Source organism: Antedon mediterranea, chromosome 7 (assembly GCF_964355755.1).
Source record: "Antedon mediterranea chromosome 7, ecAntMedi1.1, whole genome shotgun sequence".
Lineage (NCBI taxonomy): Eukaryota > Metazoa > Echinodermata > Crinoidea > Comatulida > Antedonidae > Antedon > Antedon mediterranea.
In genome coordinates, this window is record NC_092676.1 from 2399312 (window position 1) to 2423662 (window position 24351).

The window sequence follows — 24351 nt, forward strand, 5'->3', positions numbered from 1 at the left end:
TTACATACAGTATTTGTATTAATAAAATCAAATATGTGACCTGCTATCACGCACAGCAGCGAGTTCTGTAGTTGACCTCGATTTGGATGAAATTTAGAAATTAACTGGCAACGATCTACGGGAACGCCATGTTTACAAATCCACATTGATGATTCCAGTCGTCAGCTTCCGTAAAATCTTGCAGAAAGTGTTAATTTTGATTTGTGAAAATGGTATGTATAACGAATTTTTATATTATTTATTCCACTGAAGTTACTTATATATTTAATCAAAACATTGGATGCACTTGATTTCTGGAAGGCCTTGTACACTCTGACTTTAAATGCAGCCGGTTGAGCAACACACCCGGTCGCCTAGCTAGGCCTTGATCACATGATTTTGTAGGCAGCCGTTCCACGGTAAATGAACAGCTCTGTCCCTAGGCTATAGGCCTATATGTTTGTGTTCGGTAGAGAGGGCCTAGCTATTTAATACGGCAGAATAAAGGAAAACCGTTTCAATATTTGTCTTGTTTAGCAATCATTGATGTGTGCCGGTATTGTTTAATAATAATAATAATATAAATATTATATTCCTATCCTAGTCTAGTTTTTTTTTAGGCATCTAATCCATGCACCATGGAGTTATCTATTTTTATATCTCCATGGCTAGGCTATTGTAGACTTGAGGCTAGCCTAGCCCTAGGCTATTGTAGTTTGAAATACTGAGAGCATGACTAAGACCATTTAAAAAGTTGTTTTTATAGGATTGAAAAAATACATTGCTTTGAATCAAAATGATGTTCATTTAATTTTAATTGCAAGTTTCTGTAATTTTTTTTTTCAGAGTTTTCTTTTTGGAGGTGGAGCGGAGATTGATATTCTCCTGGATGACGCTGCTTCACGTAAGCAAGCGGAAATCAAAACCGAAGATGGCAAAAAAGAAAAGTTGTACCTCTTCTATGATGGTGAATCAATCTCAGGCAAGGTGAGTACAGCATGTCAAGGGTTATCTAAAGTACTTCAGAACGTCTGTAATCACTACGCAAATTTGGCCCAATTACGGACGTATGGAAATGCTAGTAAAATACTAATACTAATACCCCTTTCACACTAAAACTCCGGAGACACCCCAGGGTTTATTACCATTTTGGTTTTACTACAGAATGTCTGTAATTACTAAGAAAATTTGGCCCGATTACAGACGTATGGAAATGCGAGGAAAATACCATACTAAAGCTGATTTTCCACTAGGCGTATTTGTTCGCGCGAAACGAAAGCGTCAGTTTATACGCATGCGTAGAGAGGGATTTGGAAGATGGAAACATGAATACGCATGCATATAAATAAGCTGACGCTTTCGATTTGCACGAACAAATTCTCCTAGTGGAAAATCAGCTTAATACCCTTTCACACCAAAACTCTGGAGTGATCTCCGGAGACACCCCATGGTTCATGACCATTTTGGTTTTGTATTGAACTCTGTAGTTGCTTGATTTTACCTTTCACACCAAAACATTGGGGCATCACCTTTGCTTTTGTTGTGAAAGTAAATTATATGTGGCATAAAAAAGTATGGGAAACCCCGGAACAACACAATAAATATTGACAAATCAATTACCAATTGTGGACTGGAGTTATAAAGTCATTTAAGGCCTAAACTTTTCCCATTTATTTAAAAATATCAAGTACACCACAAAAGCCTTGCTTCCAGGATTTCCTCAATAGTACAAGCATTAAAACACAGCATGTGGACTGTGCATTCTCATGACACAAGCAATTACGACACTGTCAAGTCGGAAAATCTTTCTGCATACGCTCAGAAAGAAGTGCTCGGAGCAGAATGATGTGATGTGTAAAAAAAAACTACTGACATTTTCCTCTTTACTACGGAAATTTTTTAAATAAAACTTAAATTAATTATTAAGTTGAGAACTCTGAATATCTTTCATCCAAAATATTCTCTAAATATCATTCCCACATTAAGATAATGTTAACATTGGTGGGATATCTTAAAATTCAATGTCAATTTAATTATCTATTTTATTTACACTGAAGATGTGTGTAATGTAAAAAGAACTATGTCAACTAATATTTACAAAATAAATGCCCAGCCCATGGTAAAAGAGTTATAGTAATTATTGAATATTAAAATAAATAGTAGCGCACTGCTTTTTGAAAGTAAACCGATTTTACTATACATATAGTAGCATACATTCTTTAGTTTGATTCATCTGTGATTCATTGATAATGTGATCTAGTGGTTAAGATATTGTATTTAAAAAAATAATAACAACATTTTAAAAATTTGGATTACATTACAAAGAAGTTTTGTAGCAATGTTAACTGCTATTCAATCGACAGTAAGAAACATACAGTACAACATAAATGATTTATTCTCAATATTTTACCAGGGTGGCCTAACCAGTCAACAAGGCTCACTTGGTGGCCTGAGTGCAACAGTGCATTCTGAAAAAAAGAAAATACATAAATTAATAGTACATACAGTATAATCATGGAGCTATGAATAGTTTTAATATAAAAATTCTTACATAAAATTAATGCATGATGTATTCTTGACATTGACAGATTACATTGAATTTAGATAGTTAAACCCAACAGGGGTTAAAAACTCTTCACTTGACTATTACTTCCTCTAGCAAGAAGTACATATAGCCTCAAGTTCTAATTTTAGCATCTGGTTAAACTATTACAATTTTATTATATAAATTAACTCTTAAAAAGTTACAAATATTGTATCAATTAAAATGATTAAAGTTACCTTCTTATGATTTTCATTCATTTCTAAATATACACATTCTGAGAAGGCAAGGAATAACCACAGTTTAAAGTAAAACTACTCACTCTCAGAAATTGAAATTCAAAAAATAATAACAACAAAATAAATAAAAATACTCAAAAATCATTTAAATTTAACATAAGTTAATCCAACATTAATATGAATATAGTATTGAATTGAAATATATATTTATACTGGGTAACCTCTTCAGTCAAAGACTGGTCTCCCAGAGGGCCCAGTTGGTGATCAGTGGCTGTGATGTACTAATACACCGGGGTAACCCCCTACTCGTCTCGAAAGATGTACTAGGTTCTTTAAAGTGCACACGAGCTAGATGTGTACACTGGACCTACGGTTTATAGTCCTTATCCGAGAAGACTCGTTCTACCACCAGAACCATGGAGTGAGTGAGCCTCGAACCCTTGCCGATGTTATGGCTACGTAATTACGGTTCCACTGTCTTAACCGCTCGGCCACTCACTCACTCATACTAGTACACATTCTTATTATTTCAGTGATGTCAAAAAATAAGACTAGGATTTTAAATTCCACTTCATAAAAAAATACTAAACATTACTCATTATTTATGAATACATTAAAATGTTTATTGAAATTATTAAGTGGTTTAATAGTCTAAGCAGCTTCCGTTTAAGATGTAACACCTGAAGAACACATAGACATATTAGAGAAAGAGTTAGATGGATCACTACCTTAAGAATACTGTAGATGTATTAGAGAATGGCATAGATGGATGACTAGCTACAGTAGCTAAGAGAGTGTGGAATTTATAAAATGGTGCCAACAAAATGTGTTCAATCATTATCATGTGTTCATTTAATACTAATTTAATCATTATTATTATTATTATTAATATTACTAACTGTAGTATTATATTCATTATTTGTATAGTATAATACTAAATAATAATAATTAGATCATGGGAATAGATCTACTATAAAACCAACTTTGCAGTAAAAACAATTGGATCTCTAAATGAACACCAAAACAGATATTTATTACTATATTAAATTCAGTAATTTTTGTTGAAAATCTTTTACCCTACTGTACTCATCCTGAAAAAAATAATTTGAAGAATAATTGTTGAATATCTGTAGGCCATTTTAATGTACCGTAACATAATTAATTATTCACTTTTAAACTGTAAAATATATTTATCCACTTATTTGTAATTTAATGCAAAAAAATAGTGAATTGGAGGTTTTTCATTGTCAATAGGATTCTGGTCAAATAATGTAAATGAAATATCTTTATTAAAACTACAAAATAAGGGTTTACTATATTATTTTTGATTTTACTATTTTCTAAAAGTTTTATATTAATAATAGATTCAGTAAATTTATATTAAATATTCATAATTCTCTGCAAATATGTGTACCACATAAAATAATTAAATTTCTTTTTCTGGCAATTTTTTTTGTCATTACTTCTTGAGTGTAGTGGTACTTTAGTAGCGTCTTCGTTCGTTTATTATTGCCTTATCATTAATTGCTGTAAAGAATGCCTCGGAGACATTTTAAAACTTGTACATGACATTAATATAATTCATTGCTATCTCTGTCTTTTCTTCACTTGCTAAGCTCCACAGTGAATTTAGTGCACACAAGTTTAAAGATTTATATTAGAAAACAAAACCATGATGCTGATATAGGACAGTTATTTTCAAAAAAGATTTTCAACACAATTATAGTTCAACACTATATTATTATATTATTATTATTATTATTATTATGGTTTTGTATAATCCCCTCTAGTATAGTCCCATGCTTCCGTATGATCCCACCCTCTAGTATAGTCCCATGCTTCCGTATGATCCCACTCTCTAGTAGTCCCATGCTTCCGTATGATCCCATCCTCTAGTATTGTCCCATGCTTCTGTATAATCCCAACCTCTAGTATAGTCCCATGCTTCTGTATGATCCCACCCTCTAGTATAGTCCAATTCTTCCGTATAATCCCACCTTCAAGTATAGTCCCATGCTACCGTATAATTCCAACATCTAAGTTCTTTTCAATCTTAGTATAATTTAATTTTTAATATTTACTGTTCATTTTGCAGGTGAATGTGACTTTAAAAGGCAAACGTCTTGAACACCAAGGAATAAGAATTGAATTTGTAGGTCAAATAGGTATGTATTATTGAATGTCTGTTTGCTATTACATTTATCTATTAATTTACAGTTGGGATAGCTTATGTAAAAACACCAAATTCTAATTATTTTATTAAACTATTAATTGGCAGTTTTACAATAAAGTTTCTTTTTTTTATGTTACTTTACAAAAGACATGCTGCTGTTATGATTATAGTAATATCAATTACTGTTGGGATAGCTTATGCAAAAGCACCAAATTCTGAAATTATTATATATATTGTTATATAAACAAGAATTGGTTTGGAGGCATTCTGCATACATTTTGATTACATTCATCTTACAAAGATACAAGTTACTGTTGGGATAGCTTGTGAAATTCTGAAATTTTGTGCTGTTGCTAAAAATATTTATATTAATCAATTAATCATTATCAGAAAATAAATTAAAAATTAACAGACACAAAACTGCTGCTTTCTTAAGTATCAGATATTTATTGTGTAGACACATTCATTAAACACATTTCTTTTAAAATTAAATATAATTGCAATTTACTCTTTAACAATATACAAATTTAGAACTGTGATCTTAGTTTTATTTTGGTCATAGATCTTCATTTGAAAGGAACGTTCCATTACAAATTGACATGATAAAAATGTCTTATGAACTTTGAACCTATGACCTCTCTTATTTTAAAACTAGACCATTGATAAAACAGAATTTTAAAGTAAAGTATTTTAGTATTTTACCAGAAGAAAAAATATTTATAAGGACATAATAAGAATAAATTTTGCCTAATAATAGTTCACTTAGACTAATATAATTTTTACCTTACCATTTTGGTTGAATAAATTTATTTAGGCATACCATATAAAAGTTTATAATATGATTGACTAATTTATCAAGAAACTAAATTTCTAAATATTGATTTAATATTACATAAAACATCCACATGACTGTGGGTAATGATGCTAGCGCCCTCTAGGTTTTGATGTTAGTAACACTACTGATTCTAGCGCCCTCTAAATTGGAAACTTGAATTAGCCTAGTGTAGTTTAAACAGACAGACGGTAACCAATAAATTTGTGTTTTCAAAATTAAAAGTATAAATATCATTCATATATTAAAATAATATATTAAAAGTGCTAGTAACATCTTATGTTTTTCTTGTTTTATTAAATTTTCTAGAGTTATATTATGATAGAGGAAACCATCATGAATTCACATCATTGGTGAAAGAGCTGGCACGACCCGGGGAATTGGCAAATTCAACCAGTTATCCATTCGAGTTCCAAAATGTTGAGAAGCCTTATGAATCGTACACAGGAGCGAATGTTAAACTCAGGTGAGGTGGTGACGTTGAGGGTGGCATTGAAGATGAGGGTGGTAGTGTTAGGGTGGCAGTGTTAGGGTGGCAGTGTTAGGGTGGCAGTGTTAGGGTGGCAGTGACGGCAAAGTTGCCACTGTGAAAGTACAAGTTTGGTTGGAAGGTGCTCCACACTGGGCCAATATTACATTTTTCTTGCTGGAAATACAGTAATGTAATTCAGGCTCATTTATCTAACCCAGTATAAGGATTACATTCTATCATTAGGCAGAACCACGATTTTTTCTCTTGTCTAATATAATGCCACAAACTGAAGCCTCGAATGAGACTTAGTTTAGAAGCATTTCTTTCCTCCAATAAAGTTACTTTAGAATTATATTTCTACCTGATGAGATATTAATAAGTTTTCCATGATTGTACGATCTCTGTCCGTCAAATCTAACTTTTTTCGATGCGATTTTTGTAAACATTTTACCAGATATTATTTGAAAGTTACAATAACAAAGAGGTTGACGGACACAACGAAAGAGATGGATATACTAGTGCACACGTTGTCCCACTATCCTGAGGTGAACTCATCAATTAAAATGGAAGTCGGCATAGAAGACTGCTTACATATAGAATTTGAGTACAACAAGTCAAAGTAAGTAGAGAATTTGAAGACAGAACAGCGCAACAGTTGTTCTGTCTGATTCTTTATTCTAAATTTATTTTATTTATATTTTTGCTTTCTGTACATGTCAAGTAATGATCAAATAACAGTTTTCTCATCGCAACTTGTACAAAGTAATTTAGAAAACTACAACTTTTTTCAATAAACATACACATCTTACAACGTACATTTATTTTTGATCACATCAGTTATTTAAATAATTAATTTTCAGAGGTTGCAGAATACGGTAGTGGCTGCTGTTTATTTTAAATCTTAAACTCTGTCTACACAATCAAACTTTATGTGAAAATGTGATGTGCCCATAAATTGGCATACTGATGTCATATCACTACCATATTTGGGAATATCACTACCATATTTGAGCATATCACTACCATATTTGAGCATATCACTACCATATTTGGGCACATCACACTTTTTGTGTCAAACTAGTTTGATAGTGTAGACAGAGCTTTAGTGATATATTTTAGAACATCCATAAATTAATAGATTGACAACTTTTCTAAAGCTTTTTACATGAACATGCTATAAGTTATTGAGTGTTTAACTGTTATAAAGGTCACTATGGGGTCATTTGTATAAAAATGGCTCGAAATTTCAAGAGGCTAAAACAAATTTGAAGAGGAGTTCATTAATTTTCATTATTTTATTTATTTACAAATTTAAATACATCAGTTATAAGTTGGTTTTCACTTTTTAAATAGTGCACAGGCATAAATTAATTTATTATTATTAATATTATTATACAATTATAGGACCTTCATTTTCACATTCTTTGTAATCAATTTTATGCACTTCAGAATAACCATGTCTATCTGTATTATGATGTTCTGTATTATTTGGTCCTTCATATATTTCGTTCTCCGTCTCTATATATGTGTCCAAGTCATTAGTTAAATCTTGGATTTCTTTGCTGCCCTCTTGCTTATTTGTATAATGCTCATGAATATTCATGTTAGGGTGTTCATGAATATTCATATCAGGTCCTTCATATATTTCATTTTCTGCCTCTATATATTTATCCAAGTCGTTATTTAAATCTTGGATTTCCTTGCTGTCTTCTTGTTTATTTGCATGACGAAACTTCTCATGAATATTCATGTTAGGGTGTTCATGAATATTTATATCAGGTCCTTCATATATTTCATTCTCTGCCTCTATATATTTATCCAAGTCGTTAGTTAAATCTTGGATTTCCTTGCAGTCCTTTTGTTTAATTGCATGACGAAACTTCTCATGAATATTCATGTTAGGGTGTTCATGAATATTCATATCAGGTCCTTCATATATTTCATTTTCATTCTCAATGTATTGATCATCATCGTTGACAACAGGAACAGTCCTATTGCCCAGTTCAGCTACGTCAGCATAGATTTGATTTTCTGTGTCCTGGAAATGAATATTTTCTGGAACATACTCGTAGATATGGCTTTGCAGATCCTGGATGTTGTCACATGGTGCTAGTTGAGTAGTGTCCTTACTTTTTGTCATGTGATGTTTCCTCTGAAAAGCTATCACTATGGTGATAGCGACCACAACCCCTAAAAAAACTGCTCCGGAAACATAAAATATAAGGCTGTCATTTCCATCCACTTCGTTCTGATTGTTTACAATTGGAATGTTTAAAGTTTCGTTTCTTATTGAATTATTGCTTGTTATTTCCATGATTGAAAAATCTGTTGTTATTTCCGTGTTAAATTTTAGTATTTCAGTTATCTTTGAAACTACTGTGTTTAGTAAACTTTCCGTACTTAAAGTTGTAGACTCTATAGTCCAGCCTGTTACAAAACTATTAGTCTCCTCTTGAGACGTTATAAAGGTTACATCATTGTTTAGTTCCGTTGTTGTATGTCCCATTGACGGTGTTTGTGTGACTATTACCGTCTTGTCATAGTGTACAGTGATTGGACCTACAGAGCAATATCTAATTTCATTTGTTCCGTTTCGCCTCGATTCGCATACAAATGTTATATTATCATGTTCTTTAGTCACATTTAAGATGTGAGTTATCATCATTTCATTAAACATGGTGTCTAACACTTGTCCGTTTGAAGTTTTCAATGTAGTTATTATATTTGAGCCATAATCGGGATAACATCCTACTGTTATTGCTGTACCAACATCAATTTCATTTTTACTAATACTTACACAAACTGGTTCATTAAATGTCCAATTCTGTATAGTAACATTTGTTGCTGTTCTTAAAATTATTTTATCTTCTTCCAAATCAAATACAGCACAATAATACTTAGTGCTTATAATTTGGGATTGCCCAAATTCTAATGATTTAATCCCTGGAATTTCAATAAGTAGGGTAAAGTTCATTTCCTCGCCGATAATTGAAACATCTTCTGTAAAGTTTTGAATACGTCTCTGGTGTACATTTCTATTTTCTGTAAGCGGTCTTATTTGTTTTGAGTTGGAAAGATGAAACCATTTAACGACATGTTCTTCCTCTTCCAAGCCCTCTAGTACACACGGTAGTGCAAGGACTTGCCCTGGGAAAGCAGTCAGACTCCTAGGTGGCTTTTTAACAAATTCAACATCAGCAAAGGTAGATGAAAGTAACAATAACACAATATTTACACAGATAAATTTAATTGACATCTTTTCGATTTTTTCTTCAATGATGTTTACGTGTCTGAAAAAGAGAAATTATCTATCGGTATCATTCATTTAAAATATATTCATTTTTTTTGGTAAATGGTTATAACATGAACTACAAGACTATCGGCCTAGACTATCTGCTACTGGATGTACACTATTAAAGTATATGTTGTTTTCAACAACCCTAAAGCTCTGTTTACACTATCAAACTAGTTTGACAAAAAAGTGGGATGTGCCCAAATAAGGTAGTGATATGACATCATAATGTTCATATATGAGCACATCACATTTTTTTGTCACATAAAGTTTGATATTGTAGACAGACCTTTATACAGTATGAGCCAACTCCAATACAACTCTGATACAAATTACCTAATCAGATACCATAGTCAATGATATTATAGTAGATAGAAACTAACCTAACTTTTCATTTGGTCAAATTTCTGACCTAATCTATGGTCAAATATGTTAATTTATCATTAGGCATTTGAATTTGTCTGAAAATTTGTGTGATTCATTTCTTTTTAAAGAGTAATTTTAAATGGTAGCATAAATTGGGAAGAAAAAAAACACCCTCCCTGCACTGAAATTTATTCAGAGGTTGATCTAATTAGACTTTATACCAATTTATAAATAAGTAGTTGGCCTACCTTCACTTATTCTGTTACACTGTTTACTTACAGTACGCTCCAACATGCCAACATGGGTGTTGAATTCAGAATTATTGCGTTTTAATTGTTTTCAGCGTTAGATTATTTGTGTATTACTTTCATCACTTCCTTATCCATCGGGATATGCTACCAACTCAATATCCTCAATAAGGTGAGATCACACTAAGACCAACGTCAAACGATTTAAGAAATCGGTCAGGCGTTGCATGTCAAGAAGTTATACTTGAAGTATTCACAAAATAATATATACAAATGTTGTTTTCGTTTGATTGGTTAGTATTTTTTTAAGTTTAGCTGTTTTTGTTCACTAAGTTGTTTATTGAAAAGTAACTTTCTTTTTGTTGTTTTTTCAAAACGAAACATTACAAATGGTTTTGTTTTTGCTGAAAATAACAAACAAAATGTTTCTATCAAACTGTTTTTATTTTGAATATAAAAAGAAAGATTATAAGCTTAAATGAAGAATGAAAATATTCTGTAAAGTTGTGTGGTTGTTATAGTGCTTGATCTTTTCATAATCCAAAGTCTGTTTATTTAACAATATATTTTTTATTGTGAATATGCATTTTATACAATTATATACAAAGTCCATGATTAGCTAAGCTTTACCTTAAAGTAATGACATTGGTTACAACTTTAAGAGAAATACTTTATCATTGCCCAAAACAAAACACATTTTCAATCATTCATTTTCATCAGTAGATATATCCATTTATTTTTATTATTTGCATAAATGTTCAATATACATAGACAATTGTGTTGCTCTGCAACAAATAAAGTGCTATGTACAATTATCTTAACAAAACGCTACACAATTCTTATACATTAAGTTCCCTGAATTCATTATTGTTGTTAATATACATTTGCAGTACAACTATCCATGAGCCTTAAAGCTCTGTCTACACTATCAAACTTTATGTGACAAAAAAAATGTTATGTGCCCATATATGGACATGATAATTTCATATCACTACCATATTTGGGCACATTAAACTTTTTTTGTCAAACTAGTTTGATAGTGTAGACAGAACTTTATATAGTTATATATATTTTTTCAGTATATTAAAATGCATACCACAAAGAAGGATATGGGTAATCCATGCTTCAGGAAACTATAGAAAACTAGTATGTGACAATAGGGATTTGTTAAGATTCACTATCTATATTAAGACCATTTCAATATCATCCTATACAAAAGCATAATTTGCCTTTGTACTCTTTGTTTCTATGTAACATTCAAAGCCAAGCAACTGAAGATTGAGGTTCTCCTCATAAAACAGCCTTTAGTGCGTTATCATCTTCAAGTGAGAACTAGAGTATTTAACTACTTATTTTTATTTTGCTCAGCATTGTATTAAACACTTTTGCCTACATGAGTTCAAGCTTATAACCTACTACTGTATATACAAAAGTATTCTCACAGGTTTACTCATCTTTATCGTTTCAATTCAAATTAAATAATTGTATATATGTATGTGTATAATAGTATATCATTGGGTGGTTTAGAATTTATGTTCTGTGCCTGATGCACTGATGAAGGGCTAGTGTTGCCCGAAAGCTCTGCTAACTTTTCTGGCTGTTTTACTTCTCGTTTTTATTTAGCTTTTCGCTTTTATTTTGCATCTCCATTGAGATCCAGCCACTGATACCCACAGCATTGTCATTTTTTCAGTTCTGTGCCTGATGTGTTTATATATTCATAAACATATAAACGATATACAAATATTTAATAGAAAGTTAAGTATATTAAATATAGGACCATAACTGGTCAGATAGGCATAGAGAACATTGGAGTGTGGTCCTGTATCTATGCAGGTAAATATATTTTACATTAGGTTGTTGTACCTGTTGCAGTTGTGCACTGAACTATACCAAAACTAGAATTAAATATATTATGGAAGTCCTAGCAGTTTATAGTAAGAATGCTTACATATTGTTTTAAACTGATTTCTAGTTTACATCTTGGTTAAGTTCATTCTTGCATATTTTCTCAATGTTGTTATTTTAATATTACTTTACCGGTTGGTTTAAAGTTTCTTTCCTTTAATCAGGTATGACTTACTTATCAGGACCTTGATATATTTCATTTTCACATTCTTTATAATCGCGTTTGTTCACATGTCTCTTATCTTGTGCCCATTTTGAGTTGGCTCCTCCAGTGGCACCCTCATATATTTCATTTTCACACTCCTTAAAATCTGGTTTGTTCACTTTCGAGTAAAAATGTCCTTCATCTTGTACCCCTTCCCCTTTAGAATCAGCCCCTCCCTCATATATCTCATTTTCATATTCTTTAAAATCTGGTTTGTTTACCTTGGTGTATACATGTACCTTGTTCTTCATCTCTTCTTCATTTGAGTTAGTAGTTGGCTCTGAATAGATATCACTGTCTACACATTGGTATTCACTATCATCAAACTTACTTTGTTTGTTTTTCACGTTCTTTCTCACTTCACTCTCGTTTTCATAGACTTGATCGCCAACGTCCTGAAAATCCTCTTGAAACTCATATTCTGTCACATGATAAGCAACATTTCTTGTATCTTCACTTTTAGAGTTAATCTTCAACATAGATGCCTTGTTACGTTTTCGTTTTAAGCAAAATATGAACGTTATTATTGCAAGTACACTACATGTTGACAGTGCAATCACAATAATTATTATTGAAGTATAAACTGCGCTATTACTTGATATTATCAATGATTTTGTTTCTTTTCCAATATTGTTTTCAGCTTCACATGTTATTTTTATATCTGTGTCATCTTTTGTTAGTTTTAGAATATTGTTAGAAATTGTGTAAAGTTCAGTAATATTAGGCTCCACAATCCAGACTGTTTCATTAACAGGTGGTCTAGCCTCTGCTGTACAGTTATATTCCAGTGGTGATATTTTTGTGATGGTAATCTCTGGTTTGTAGTTGACAGTGATTGGACCTTTTGAGCAATTTCTCATTTCATTTGTCCCAATTTTTTGAGATTCACAAATATAAATTGCATTGTTATCTTCTTTTGTTACATTTTTTTTATGGTAAAGAGTTGAGGATATTGAGTATGATGGCAAGATTTTTCCTGTTCCAGATTTTAAATTTGTCAATATGTCTGGACTAAAATCAGCAAAACACCCAAAACCTAAAGTTTGTCCAGATGTATAAATTGTCACATTGAATAAACAAATTGGTTTAATAAATGTAAATTTCTGAATTATCACATTTGAAATGTTTGAGCTAATTATTGGATTATTATTATTATTAATATTAGCTGATTTTCTAAATACAAAACACTGAAATTCTTCTGTAATAGTGTCATCATCTTTAAAATCAATCTTGTTTCTTTCTGGTATAATAATATGTAGAGTAAAGTTATTGTCCTCACCAAGGAGAGAGAATTGCAAGTTGTCAATAGTTGTTTCATATAGGTCTCTGTTGTTGGATATAATTGTTGGGTTAATTCCTTGTATTTTAGCCCAAATGACTCTGTGTATAGTGGTGTGGTAGTTGTTCAATACACATGGCAGAGTAACATTTTGTCCTGGAAATGTCCTGACTTCTGTTGGTGGCGTAACTTCAAACTCAACAACAAATGCGAATGAAGACTTTATAAACAACAAAATAGGTATCCACACAATGCAAGTGTTTTTGTACATCTTGATAGATTTAAAAAACAACAAATTCCTGTTCATTAATGTTTGAAAAGATTTCTTGCAGATAATGAAGTAATAATAATAATGAAGTAATTGATTGTTCTCACAGTATGTTCTTGTACTATCCAACTATGCACATCCCCAGTTGCATTGCAGTTATATAGTTCATGATTGCAATAACTTTATATTCTTGTCCAATTGAGCATTTTACCAGTTACTTTCCAGTTATAAGTTTTTAATACAACAGCTCTAAAAGAACCAATTCTGTACCTCTCTCATGCTCTAGCAGTAATGTATCCAGCAGCAGCATTGATCTTTACAGAAGTTATTTATTTTACCACTTACCACATAAAATGTCTTCTTACTTGATGTATGTTTTTCCAGTCATTTGATTCATGATAACTACTTTCAAGTTTACAGGAAAGTAGTTCCTATTGTTGTGTACAACTATTATACAATCTGTTTTATATTGTGTATTGGTATCTTTCCTTTATAGTCATAATTTTGACCTTTTAATCCACCACCTATACAATCACTGACTTCCTGTTTCACTCTGATAATTCCGCTCTGCAGTGCTTTGTACCACGTACACATATAGAAAAGAATTTTAATATAGTGAATTCTGAAAAACTAGAATTGTTGAAGGTCACTAATTTTTCAAAAGCATTCTGATAAAAACCAGTGGCCGTATTCACCAATCACACTTAAGTGAGATATTTCCCTTAATTCCTAAGAATTTCCCTTAAATCAAGAAAATATTAAGGGTTTCACTTAAGTGGTATTCACAAAGGGTTTAAGGTTAAGGGAATCCCTTAACTTGGTCTATTTTAGTTGTGCTGACGATTGTGTATGTGCGAGTACTATGCCTTGGCCCCAGTCTAGGCTAGGTAGAGATGCTAAGCCCCCTGTTGGTGTGCCCAGTAACCAGCCTAGGATTCATGTTTGGTTTGAGTAGCATCTAGACTAAGCCTAGACCTTTTTTGCTGATCCTCACCATACAAATTAGTCTAGGCCTATGTATTCATTTATTTGTTTTTGTTTTGACTGCCATTATTTTCGTGGAATAGAAATTAGCCCCAGTCTAGTAGGCTAGGTAGAGATGCTAGGCCCCTTGTAACCAGCCTAGGATGCATATGTCTCAATACAGACAAGTTTTGGCCTACACAGAATGTTGGTTATACACAAGATGCTCTACATAAACAAAGTCTTTTTACAAGTCTTTTGGAGTGGAGTTGTAATTTGTCATTTGACATATGACAGGACTTGAACCCAGGACCCTTGAATTGGTAGCCAAGCATCAAACCACCAAGCCACAACTCCATAACAATCATACCACAACAATATTAAGGAAGTGACACAATAAACAATATACACATTTGTTTATCTACAGTACTGTACAGTATTTTATTGAAGAACAAGAAAACTTTTTTTACATTTTGCTACATAAATTAATAATAATATTTTAAAAAAATTAAAAACAATATAACCATTTAAACATTCATAAGCATGTATGTTATGTCTGTGTTTCTATTTATAGCCTATTACATAATTAGTTATTTTTATATCATGCTAAATCATGACCTTGTAGAAGAACACACCACTTCCTGATGTCAGCTATTCTGTGTCTAAGTATTATATTATTAATGTTGACTTAATATTTATATATTTGAACAGCAAAAGCATCATTTTTACAATATTATATTATTTAGACTTATATTATTTAGTTTTAATGCAATTTCAATTTATTTATTCAAATATCGAAGCACAATAAAAAAAGCAAGAATGGTTATTGTATACAGGGAAATCGTAACATGATATAAACATTACAGAAGTACATCCTACTGAAAAGCAAAAATGGAATTTTAACATTTCTTACATTTAACATGCGTTACAAATCCATATACTACATAATGATATTATGATTATAGAATATTAATAGGCCTTCTGTATAACATTAAGGACCTTGATGTTCAAGACTTATATTATTTAGTTTTAATGCAATTTCAATTTATTTATTCAAATATCGAAGCACAATTTCAAATTATTATTTAGTTTTAATGCAATTTCAATTTATTTATTCAAATATCGAAGCACAATAAAAAAAGCAAGAATGGTTATTGTATACAGGCAAATCGTAACATGATATAAACATTACAGAAGTACATCCTACTGAAAAGCAAAAATGGAATTTTAACATTTCTTACATTTAACATGCGTTACAAATCCATATACTACATAATGATATTATGATTATAGAATATTAATAGGCCTTCTGTATAACATTAAGGACCTTGATGTTCAAGACTTATATTATTTAGTTTTAATGCAATTTCAATTTATTTATTCAAATATCGAAGCACAATAAAAAAAGCAAGAATGGTTATTGTATACAGGCAAATCGTAACATGATATAAACATTACAGAAGTACATCCTACTGAAAAGCAAAAATGGAATTTTAACATTTCTTACATTTAACATGCGTTACAAATCCATATACTACATAATGATATTATGATTATAGAATATTAATAGGCCTTCTGTATAACATTAAGGACCTTGATGTTCATTTTCACACTCCTTGTTATCGAGTTTGTTTAATACAAAATAAAGATGTGCTTCATCTTGTACCCCTTCCTCTTTATAATCCATCCCTTCATTGGCACCCTCATGTATCTCATTTTTAGAATCAGCCCCTCCAGTGGCACCCTCATGTATCTCATTTTTAGAATCATCCCCTCTAGTGGCACCCTCATGTATCTCATTTTTAGAATCATCCCCTCCAGTGGCACCCTCATGTATATCATTTTTAGAATCGGCCCCTCCAGTGGCACCCTCATGTATCTCATTTTTAGAATCATCCCCTCCAGTTGGACCCTCATATATCTCATTTTCACATTCCTTAAAATCTGGTTTGTTTACTTTGGAATATACATGTACCTTATTCTGTATGTGTTTTTCATTTGCGTTAGTAATTGGTTCTGAATAGATTCCATCGTCATTGTCTATGCATTGGTATTCACTATCGTCAAATTTAGTTTCAACATTATTACTTATTTTACTCTCATTTTGATAGAATTGTTCACCAATTTCCTGATAATCCACTTGTGACACATCTTCTGTCACCTTAAAACCAACAGTTTTTGTATCTTCATTTTTAGAGTTAATCGTCGACATAGCTGCTTTTTTATGTTTTCGTTTTAAGCAAAATATGAACGTTGTTATTGCAAGAACACAAAATGTTAACAGTACAATCACAATGATCATTATTGAAGTATTTGCACCATTACTTTCATTGTCATTGTTTAATGGTTTGTAGTTGACAGTGATTGGGCCAACAGAGCAACTTTTTTTTTCATTTGTTCCAATTATTTGTGATTCACAAATATAAATTGCATTATTGTCTTCTTCTGTTACAATAAATGTGTGGTAAAGAGTTGATGATTCTACATATGAAGGCAAGATTTGTCCTTTTCCTGATTTCAAATTTGTTTGTATGTCTGAATTAGAATCAGCAAAACAGCCAAAAGTTAATGTTTGTCCAGATGTATAAACAGTCTCATTAAGTAAACAAATTGGCTTATTAAATGTAGATTGATTAATTGTCACTTTTGACATAGCTTTGAATATCATATTTTCATTCTGTTTACTAGTTACAGAACACTGAAATAATTTTGTAATAGTGTCGTCATCCTCAAAATCAATCAAGTTGCTTTCTGGTATAACAATATGTAGAGTAAAGTTATTGTCCTCACCAAGGATTGAGAATTGCAAGTTGTCAAAAATCCGGATTATGCGTTCTCTATCTTGTGTAATTACTTCTTTTTTGTTGTTATTATTTGTCCTTATGGAAAACCAAATAACTTTTTGGTCTGTATAATTGTTTGCTATGACACATGGCAGTGTAACATTTTGTCCAGGGTATGCTGTTACTTCTTCTGGTGGTTTAACGTCAAACTGTGCTGCAACAAATGATATAAATAACAAAACAAGTAAACTCACAATAGACATCTTGTAGTACTAAAATATTTTCCAGTTATAACAGGTTTCAAATTGTTGTATCAACTTTATATTCTTGTGCTATCCAGCTAAGTAGTTTCTTTCCAGTTGTAACAAATTCTGAATTGTTGTATCAACTTTATATTCTGTCCAGCTAAGTATTTTTTATTAGCTTTTCTTCCACAACTTTTGATAAAATAAATATGATCCGAATGCTTGATTTATGTTCCCTTGAAGACAACTAGATTTAGTAACCTATCGTCTGTCTTTAATACTTGTTATAATAACCCATGTAGGTTGTTGATCCTCAGCACAACTTGTTATGTTTCCTTTTATTCTGTTTTTACAAGATCTTTCTTGTTAGTAACATCATAGATATTGATATAACAATATCCTGTATTACTTACAATTCCTGTTATTCTTATATCACCACATTCACACCTAGTTTTACTATTAATAAGAATTTATCAGTATACCAGTGATGCATTGTGGGATTTTTTTCATGACTTCCTATATTAAAACTAAAGATATTAATTTTTCAAAATTTATCCTTATTTTAATTTGTGACATTAAATTCAATGACTATATCAAATTGTTGTAAATTAATTATCATCTTGGTTATAATAAACATAACATGTGGGACTGTATCTTGATGGTTTAATAACATGCTTGCTTTCCATAAGGTGTTTGGTTCAAACCTGCCAGGGTTGTAACTTATCACCTGTGATCTTAGATTTTTAATTCCTTCCTGAAATTGATTTTTGTTTTGCAATGATTGTTTTCAGCTATTTTGTCAATAAACATTCTTTATGTATTAATGTTTGGTTTGTAGCTGATATTTTTGTTCTAGACTAAATCGTTCGGAATTTGTTATAGAGATACTTTGTTTTTTGAACGGAGTGAAAATAGAAAAGATTTTAAATTTTGGTTTTCTTTGTTGTCAGTATATCGGACTTCAACCACTGTACATTATTTATATGTCAGATTTTATTATGTTTTAGGGAAAAATACTTCTTCCGTGACTATAAGGAAGAGAAAAAAAAAATTCATACGGTAGTGCAATAACATAAAATAAGGAGTGGTTGCGGTATTTTTTGTAATAAATGCTCCTTTTGTTTGACTATATACAAGGAAGGGAAAAAATAATATATTCATAGTGCAGTAACATAAAAAAGGATTTGATTGCGATATTTTTGTAAGAATAAATTCTTGTTTTGTATGATTATACAAGGAAGGAAACACAAAACGAATGCATAGCACAAATTCAAAGAAGGGAGTGTTTTTTAAATAATTCATAAATAAATACATATACTGTACTCATTTTATTGTTGATCAGACAAAAAGGCATTGCAACAAATACGATATTGAAGTGATACAAATTATAGCTAAATCTTAAAAGTGTATTGCTTGTGAGAAGTTTAAAAAAATGTTTGATAACGATGAGCTGCAGTTTATTTCATTTAGATTCAATTTATAAAAAATTCAATTAATAATAAAATAAGTTTTTGTTAAATTAATACAAATATTATTTACAGTTTCTATACATCTTACTTCTTAATGTATATGCCAACTCTCCCAACACCAGGATGAGGATCTTAAGGTTCAAATGATATTACATTCTTTTCCACTATGGGAAATACATTCTGAAAACCAAACATTTTTCCAGCAGACGAGCATGTCCATTATTGAGCATAATTTATTATTATTAAACAATATGTATAACACTAATTTTAAACTCGGTATTATTAAAGTTATTCAAATACTGTGTTATTTTAGAGATTCCAACTTTACATAACTTTTATCATCTGATGATGTATTTTAAAATATCACTATTTCTTTAATTATTCTGTACATAGAACACATTTTGAAATGTTCATTGGATTGGCAAGTAGCAATATTTTTCAAAAACAGTTATTAAAGTGTTTTAAAGAAGAGTTGTATCAATGCATGTTTAATATGCTGTGAGATACAGTATTCAAATGTTTATTCTTAAAGTTTTTACAGCATTTGTATAGTTGTCATTTTAATTATTGGCACAATGTCTACTAGGTGTGGATGTGTTTTCTACACTCAGATCAGCAACATGTTTTGTGACATCTTCTTTGTCATCAATGATTTCTAGATATGGTTCATCATCACATTCAGTTCCTGTAGGTTGTTGTGGTTTCCTTACGTGAGGATTATTGGCATAATATCCACTAGATGTGGATGTGTTTTCAACACTCAGATCAGCAACATGTTTTGTGACATTGTCTTTGTCATCAATGATTTCCAGATATAGTTCACCATCACATTCAGTTCCTGTAGGTTGTTGTGGTTTCCTTACGTGAGGATTATTGGCACAATCTCTACTAGGTGTGGATGTGTTTTCTACACTCAGATCAGCAACATGTTTTGTGACATCTTCTTTGTCATCAATGATTTCCAGATATAGTTCATCATCACATTCAGTTCCTGTAGGTTGTTGTGGTTTCCTTACGTGAGGATTATTGGCACAATCTCTACTAGGTGTGGATGTGTTTTCTACACTCAGACCAGCAACATGTTTTGTGGCATCTTCTTTGTCATCAATGATTTCCAGATATGGTTCCTCTTCACATCCAGGTTCTTTAAGTTGTTGTTTCCTGACACAAGGATTATTCACATAAACTGCACTAGGTGCGGATGTGTTTCTTACACTCAGATCAGGAATAACACCACATTTTGTGTCGTCTACATTTTCATCATTGATTTTAAGATATTGTTTATCATATGCAGATCCTGTGGGTTGTTGCCCTGTATTATTAGATGTACTTGCTAAAATCTTTTTGTCATCTTGTTTTCCGTTAATAATTTCAATGTAAGGTTCATCACATACAGTCTCTTGTTGCCATGTGAGTTCACCATCAATAGTGGTTATGTATGCTGATGTATCTGGATTGATCCCTATGTCAATTGGTGGAATAGTTTCATAAGCTGTTGCCTTTTCATTTCCTGAATGATTTTGTCTGATAAGTTCTTCTGGTGCGTTGTTTTGATCTTGTCCTCTACCACTCCCCTCGACTATGACTGTGTCATCATATTCAGTATTAATGTTTTGTTCCTTTTTATATTTATAGTAGCAAAGCACAGTTGCAACAATGATGATAAAAGTTAAAACAACGCATAATAGGATCTTATAAATTCTGGCACTGATTGATTCTTCATCATTATTGTTTAACAATGGAATTATAATTGACTTGGAATCTTTTCCCAAAATATTCTCTGCTTCACACGTTATGTCAGAACCAAACTTTGGCAATTTAATAAATTTCAAAATCCCATTTGAAATAGTAAAGTGATCTTCTGGAACACTAGATTTCACAATCCAGACTGTTTCATTAACTGATGGTCTAGCCTCTGCAATACAGTGGTATTCCAGTGGATTCACTTGTATGATGTTAATCTCTGGTTTATAGTTGACAGTGATTGGGCCTACAGAGCAATTTCTTGTTTCATTTGTCCCAATTATTTGTGATTCACAAATATAAATAGCATTATTATCTTCTTTTTGTACAGTAAATGTATGATAGGAAATGAATGATTCTAAAGATGTCGGCAAGATTTGTCCTTTTCCTGATTTCCAATTTGTATTAATGTTGTCACCATCAGATTGTGAAAGACATTGAAAGGTTACAATTTGTCCAGATGTAAACATAGTCTCATTAGATAAACAAGTTGGCTTATTGAATTTATGAATTATCACTTTGGAATTAGCATTTAATAACATATTGTTATCGCCTTGTTTACTAGTTACTGAACACTGAAATGGTTCTGTAATAGTGTCATCATCTCCAAAATCAATCTTGTTTCTTTCTGGTATAATAATATGTAAAGTAAAGTTATTGTCCTCACCAAGGAGAGAGAATTGCAAGTTGTCCAAAATCTGGATTATGCGTTCTCTATCTTGTGTAATTACTTCTTTTTTGTTGTTATTATTTGTCCTCATGGAAAGCCAAATTACTTTTTGATCTGTATAATTGTTTGCTATGACACATGGCAGTGTAACATTCTGTCCAGGGTATGCTGTTACTTCTTCTGGTGGTTTAATCTCAAACTGTGCTGAAACAAATGATATCAATAACAAAACAAGTAAACTCACAATAGACATCTTGTAGTACTAAAATATTTTCCAGTTATAACAGGTTCTGAATTATTGTATTAATTTTATATTCTTGTGCTATCCAGCTAAGTAGTTTCTTTCCAGTTGTAACAAATTCTGAATTGTTGTATCAACTTTATATTTTGTCCAGCTAAGTATTTTTTATTAGCTTTTCTTCCACAACTTTTGATAAAATAAATATGATCCGAATGCTTGATATATGTTCCCTTGAAGACAACTAGATTTAGTAACATATCGTCTGTCTTTAATACTTGTTATAATATCCCATGTAGGTTGTTGATCCTCAGCACAACTTGTTATGTTTCCTTTTATTCTGTTTTTACAAGATCTTTCTTGTTAGTAACATCATAGATATTGATATAACAATATCCTGTATTACTTACAATTCCTGTTATTCTTATACCACATTCACACCTAGTTTTACTATTAATAAGAATTTATCAGTATACTGGTGATGCATTGTGGAATTTTTTTCATGACTTCCTATATTAAAACTAAAGATATTAATTTTTCAAAATTTATCCCTATTTTAATTTGTGATATTAAATTGGATGATTATATCAAATTGTTGTAAATTAATTATCAACTTGGTTATAAAAACATAATATGTGGGACTGTATCTTGATGGTTAATAACATGCTTGTACCAGGGTTGTAACTCATCACCTGTGATCTTAGATTTTTAATTCCTTCCTGAAATTGATTTTGTTCTCATTTTATTTCTCTCTCTCTCTATCAGATAGTAAATATATGATATGAAATTGATTACGATGATTATGAAAAAGCTAAACATAATGGTTTAAGATTTAATCATTTTTTGAACAAATTTTTTGCCGTAGTTAACTCAATGAAATTGTAGGCATATTGCTCTGTAGCTTCTTATTGCTGTATAGCAACCATGGCAACATGTTGTGTTGACAGCGGTATATTGATGTCCATATCTTATGTATGATATAAAGTTTGCGGTACATCAAATATATGGTTCTGAAAAAAACTGTTGAGTTTCTTGACGTTTCGATCAATTTAGTAAGTATGTTGCAGTTCCTGTAGTCCATGCAATATAGTGTCCATATCTTGTTACGCTATGTGTAACACCTTGTTATACTATGTGTAACGAACGTGTAACATCTTGTTACGCTATGTGTAACATCTTGTTACGCTATGTGTAACATCTTGTTACGCTATGTGTAACATCTTGTTACGCTATGTGTAACATCTTGTTACGCTATGTGTAACATCTTGTTACGCTATGTGTAACATCTTGTTACGCTATGTGTAACATCTTGTTACGCTATGTGTAACATCTTGTTACGCTATGTGTAACATCTTGTTACGCTATGTGTAACATCTTGTTACGCTATGTGTAACATCTTGTTACGCTATTCCTCTTCTTTCAGCAACAATGGTATCGTCATAGTCCAGCTTTTCATCATCTCTTAATATTTGATTATCTCTTCTGACATTTTCTTCTGGTACTTGGTATCCATCTTCCTGTCTTCCTCTTCTCTCAGTGGCTTGATTTCTCTTATACTTGCAGTAGCAAAGCACAATTGCAACAACAATAAAAACAGTTCCAAAAACACTTGAGAGGATAAAGTAAACTATAGGTATATCACTGTCAGACTCGGTTTTTATTTCTTTCTCCTTTTTGTTGAACAATGAAATGATCGATGACATTGATTTTTCTGCGAATGAAGACTCTATGAACAACAAAATCGGTATCCACACAATGCAAGAGTTTTTGAACATCTTGATAGATTTAAAAAACAACAAATTCCTGTTCATTAATGTTTGAAAAGATTTCTTGCAGATAATGTAATAATAATAATTATAGTAAGTATTTGATTGTTCTTATATTCCTGTACTTCCAATTATGCACATCCCCAGTTGCATTGCAGTTATATAGTTCATGATAACTTTATATTCTTGTCCAATGCTTGATTTATGTTCCTTAGAAGACAACTAGATTTAGTAAAATATCGTCTGCCTGTAATACATTGTTATAATATAACCCATGTAGGTTGTTGATCCTGAATACCTAGTCAGAAGAATTTGTTATGTTTCCTTTTATTCTGTATTACTTAGCTAATTCCTGTTATTCTTATACCACATTCACACCTAGTTTTACTATTAATAAGAACCAGTGATGCATTGTGGGATTTTTCAAGGCTTCATGATAGTTATTTGAAAAGAAAATTTAATTAAAATTAATGAAAAGTATTGCACAGAAGAGTTACAACAACCAAGAGAACAAAATAATATCCACAATTACCAAATTTAATTTGTTATTAAAACTATTAAAATTATCTCTAACACTGTTTTAGTTAGGCTATTATACACATAGCACAGGTATTTCAATATTTATTCAGTTAATTTGTTGAGTGTAGACGGCCAGATGTAGGATTTGATTG

At 31.3% G+C, this 24351-nt stretch overlaps 1 protein-coding gene across 1 annotated transcript in view; it reads left to right on the plus strand.

Annotated features, from left to right (window-relative positions):
• The first annotated feature begins 124 nt into the window (after window positions 1-124).
• Window positions 125-24351, plus strand: part of LOC140054154 (vacuolar protein sorting-associated protein 26B-like) — a 75245-nt gene continuing 51018 nt past the window's right edge. Inside the window, exons 1-5 of the mRNA XM_072099040.1 lie at window positions 125-212; window positions 826-966; window positions 4856-4925; window positions 6075-6231; window positions 6692-6856. Coding sequence (XP_071955141.1) covers window positions 210-212; window positions 826-966; window positions 4856-4925; window positions 6075-6231; window positions 6692-6856 — 536 coding nt within the window. The 5' untranslated portion in view covers window positions 125-209. The remainder of the gene's footprint in view (window positions 213-825; window positions 967-4855; window positions 4926-6074; window positions 6232-6691; window positions 6857-24351) is intronic.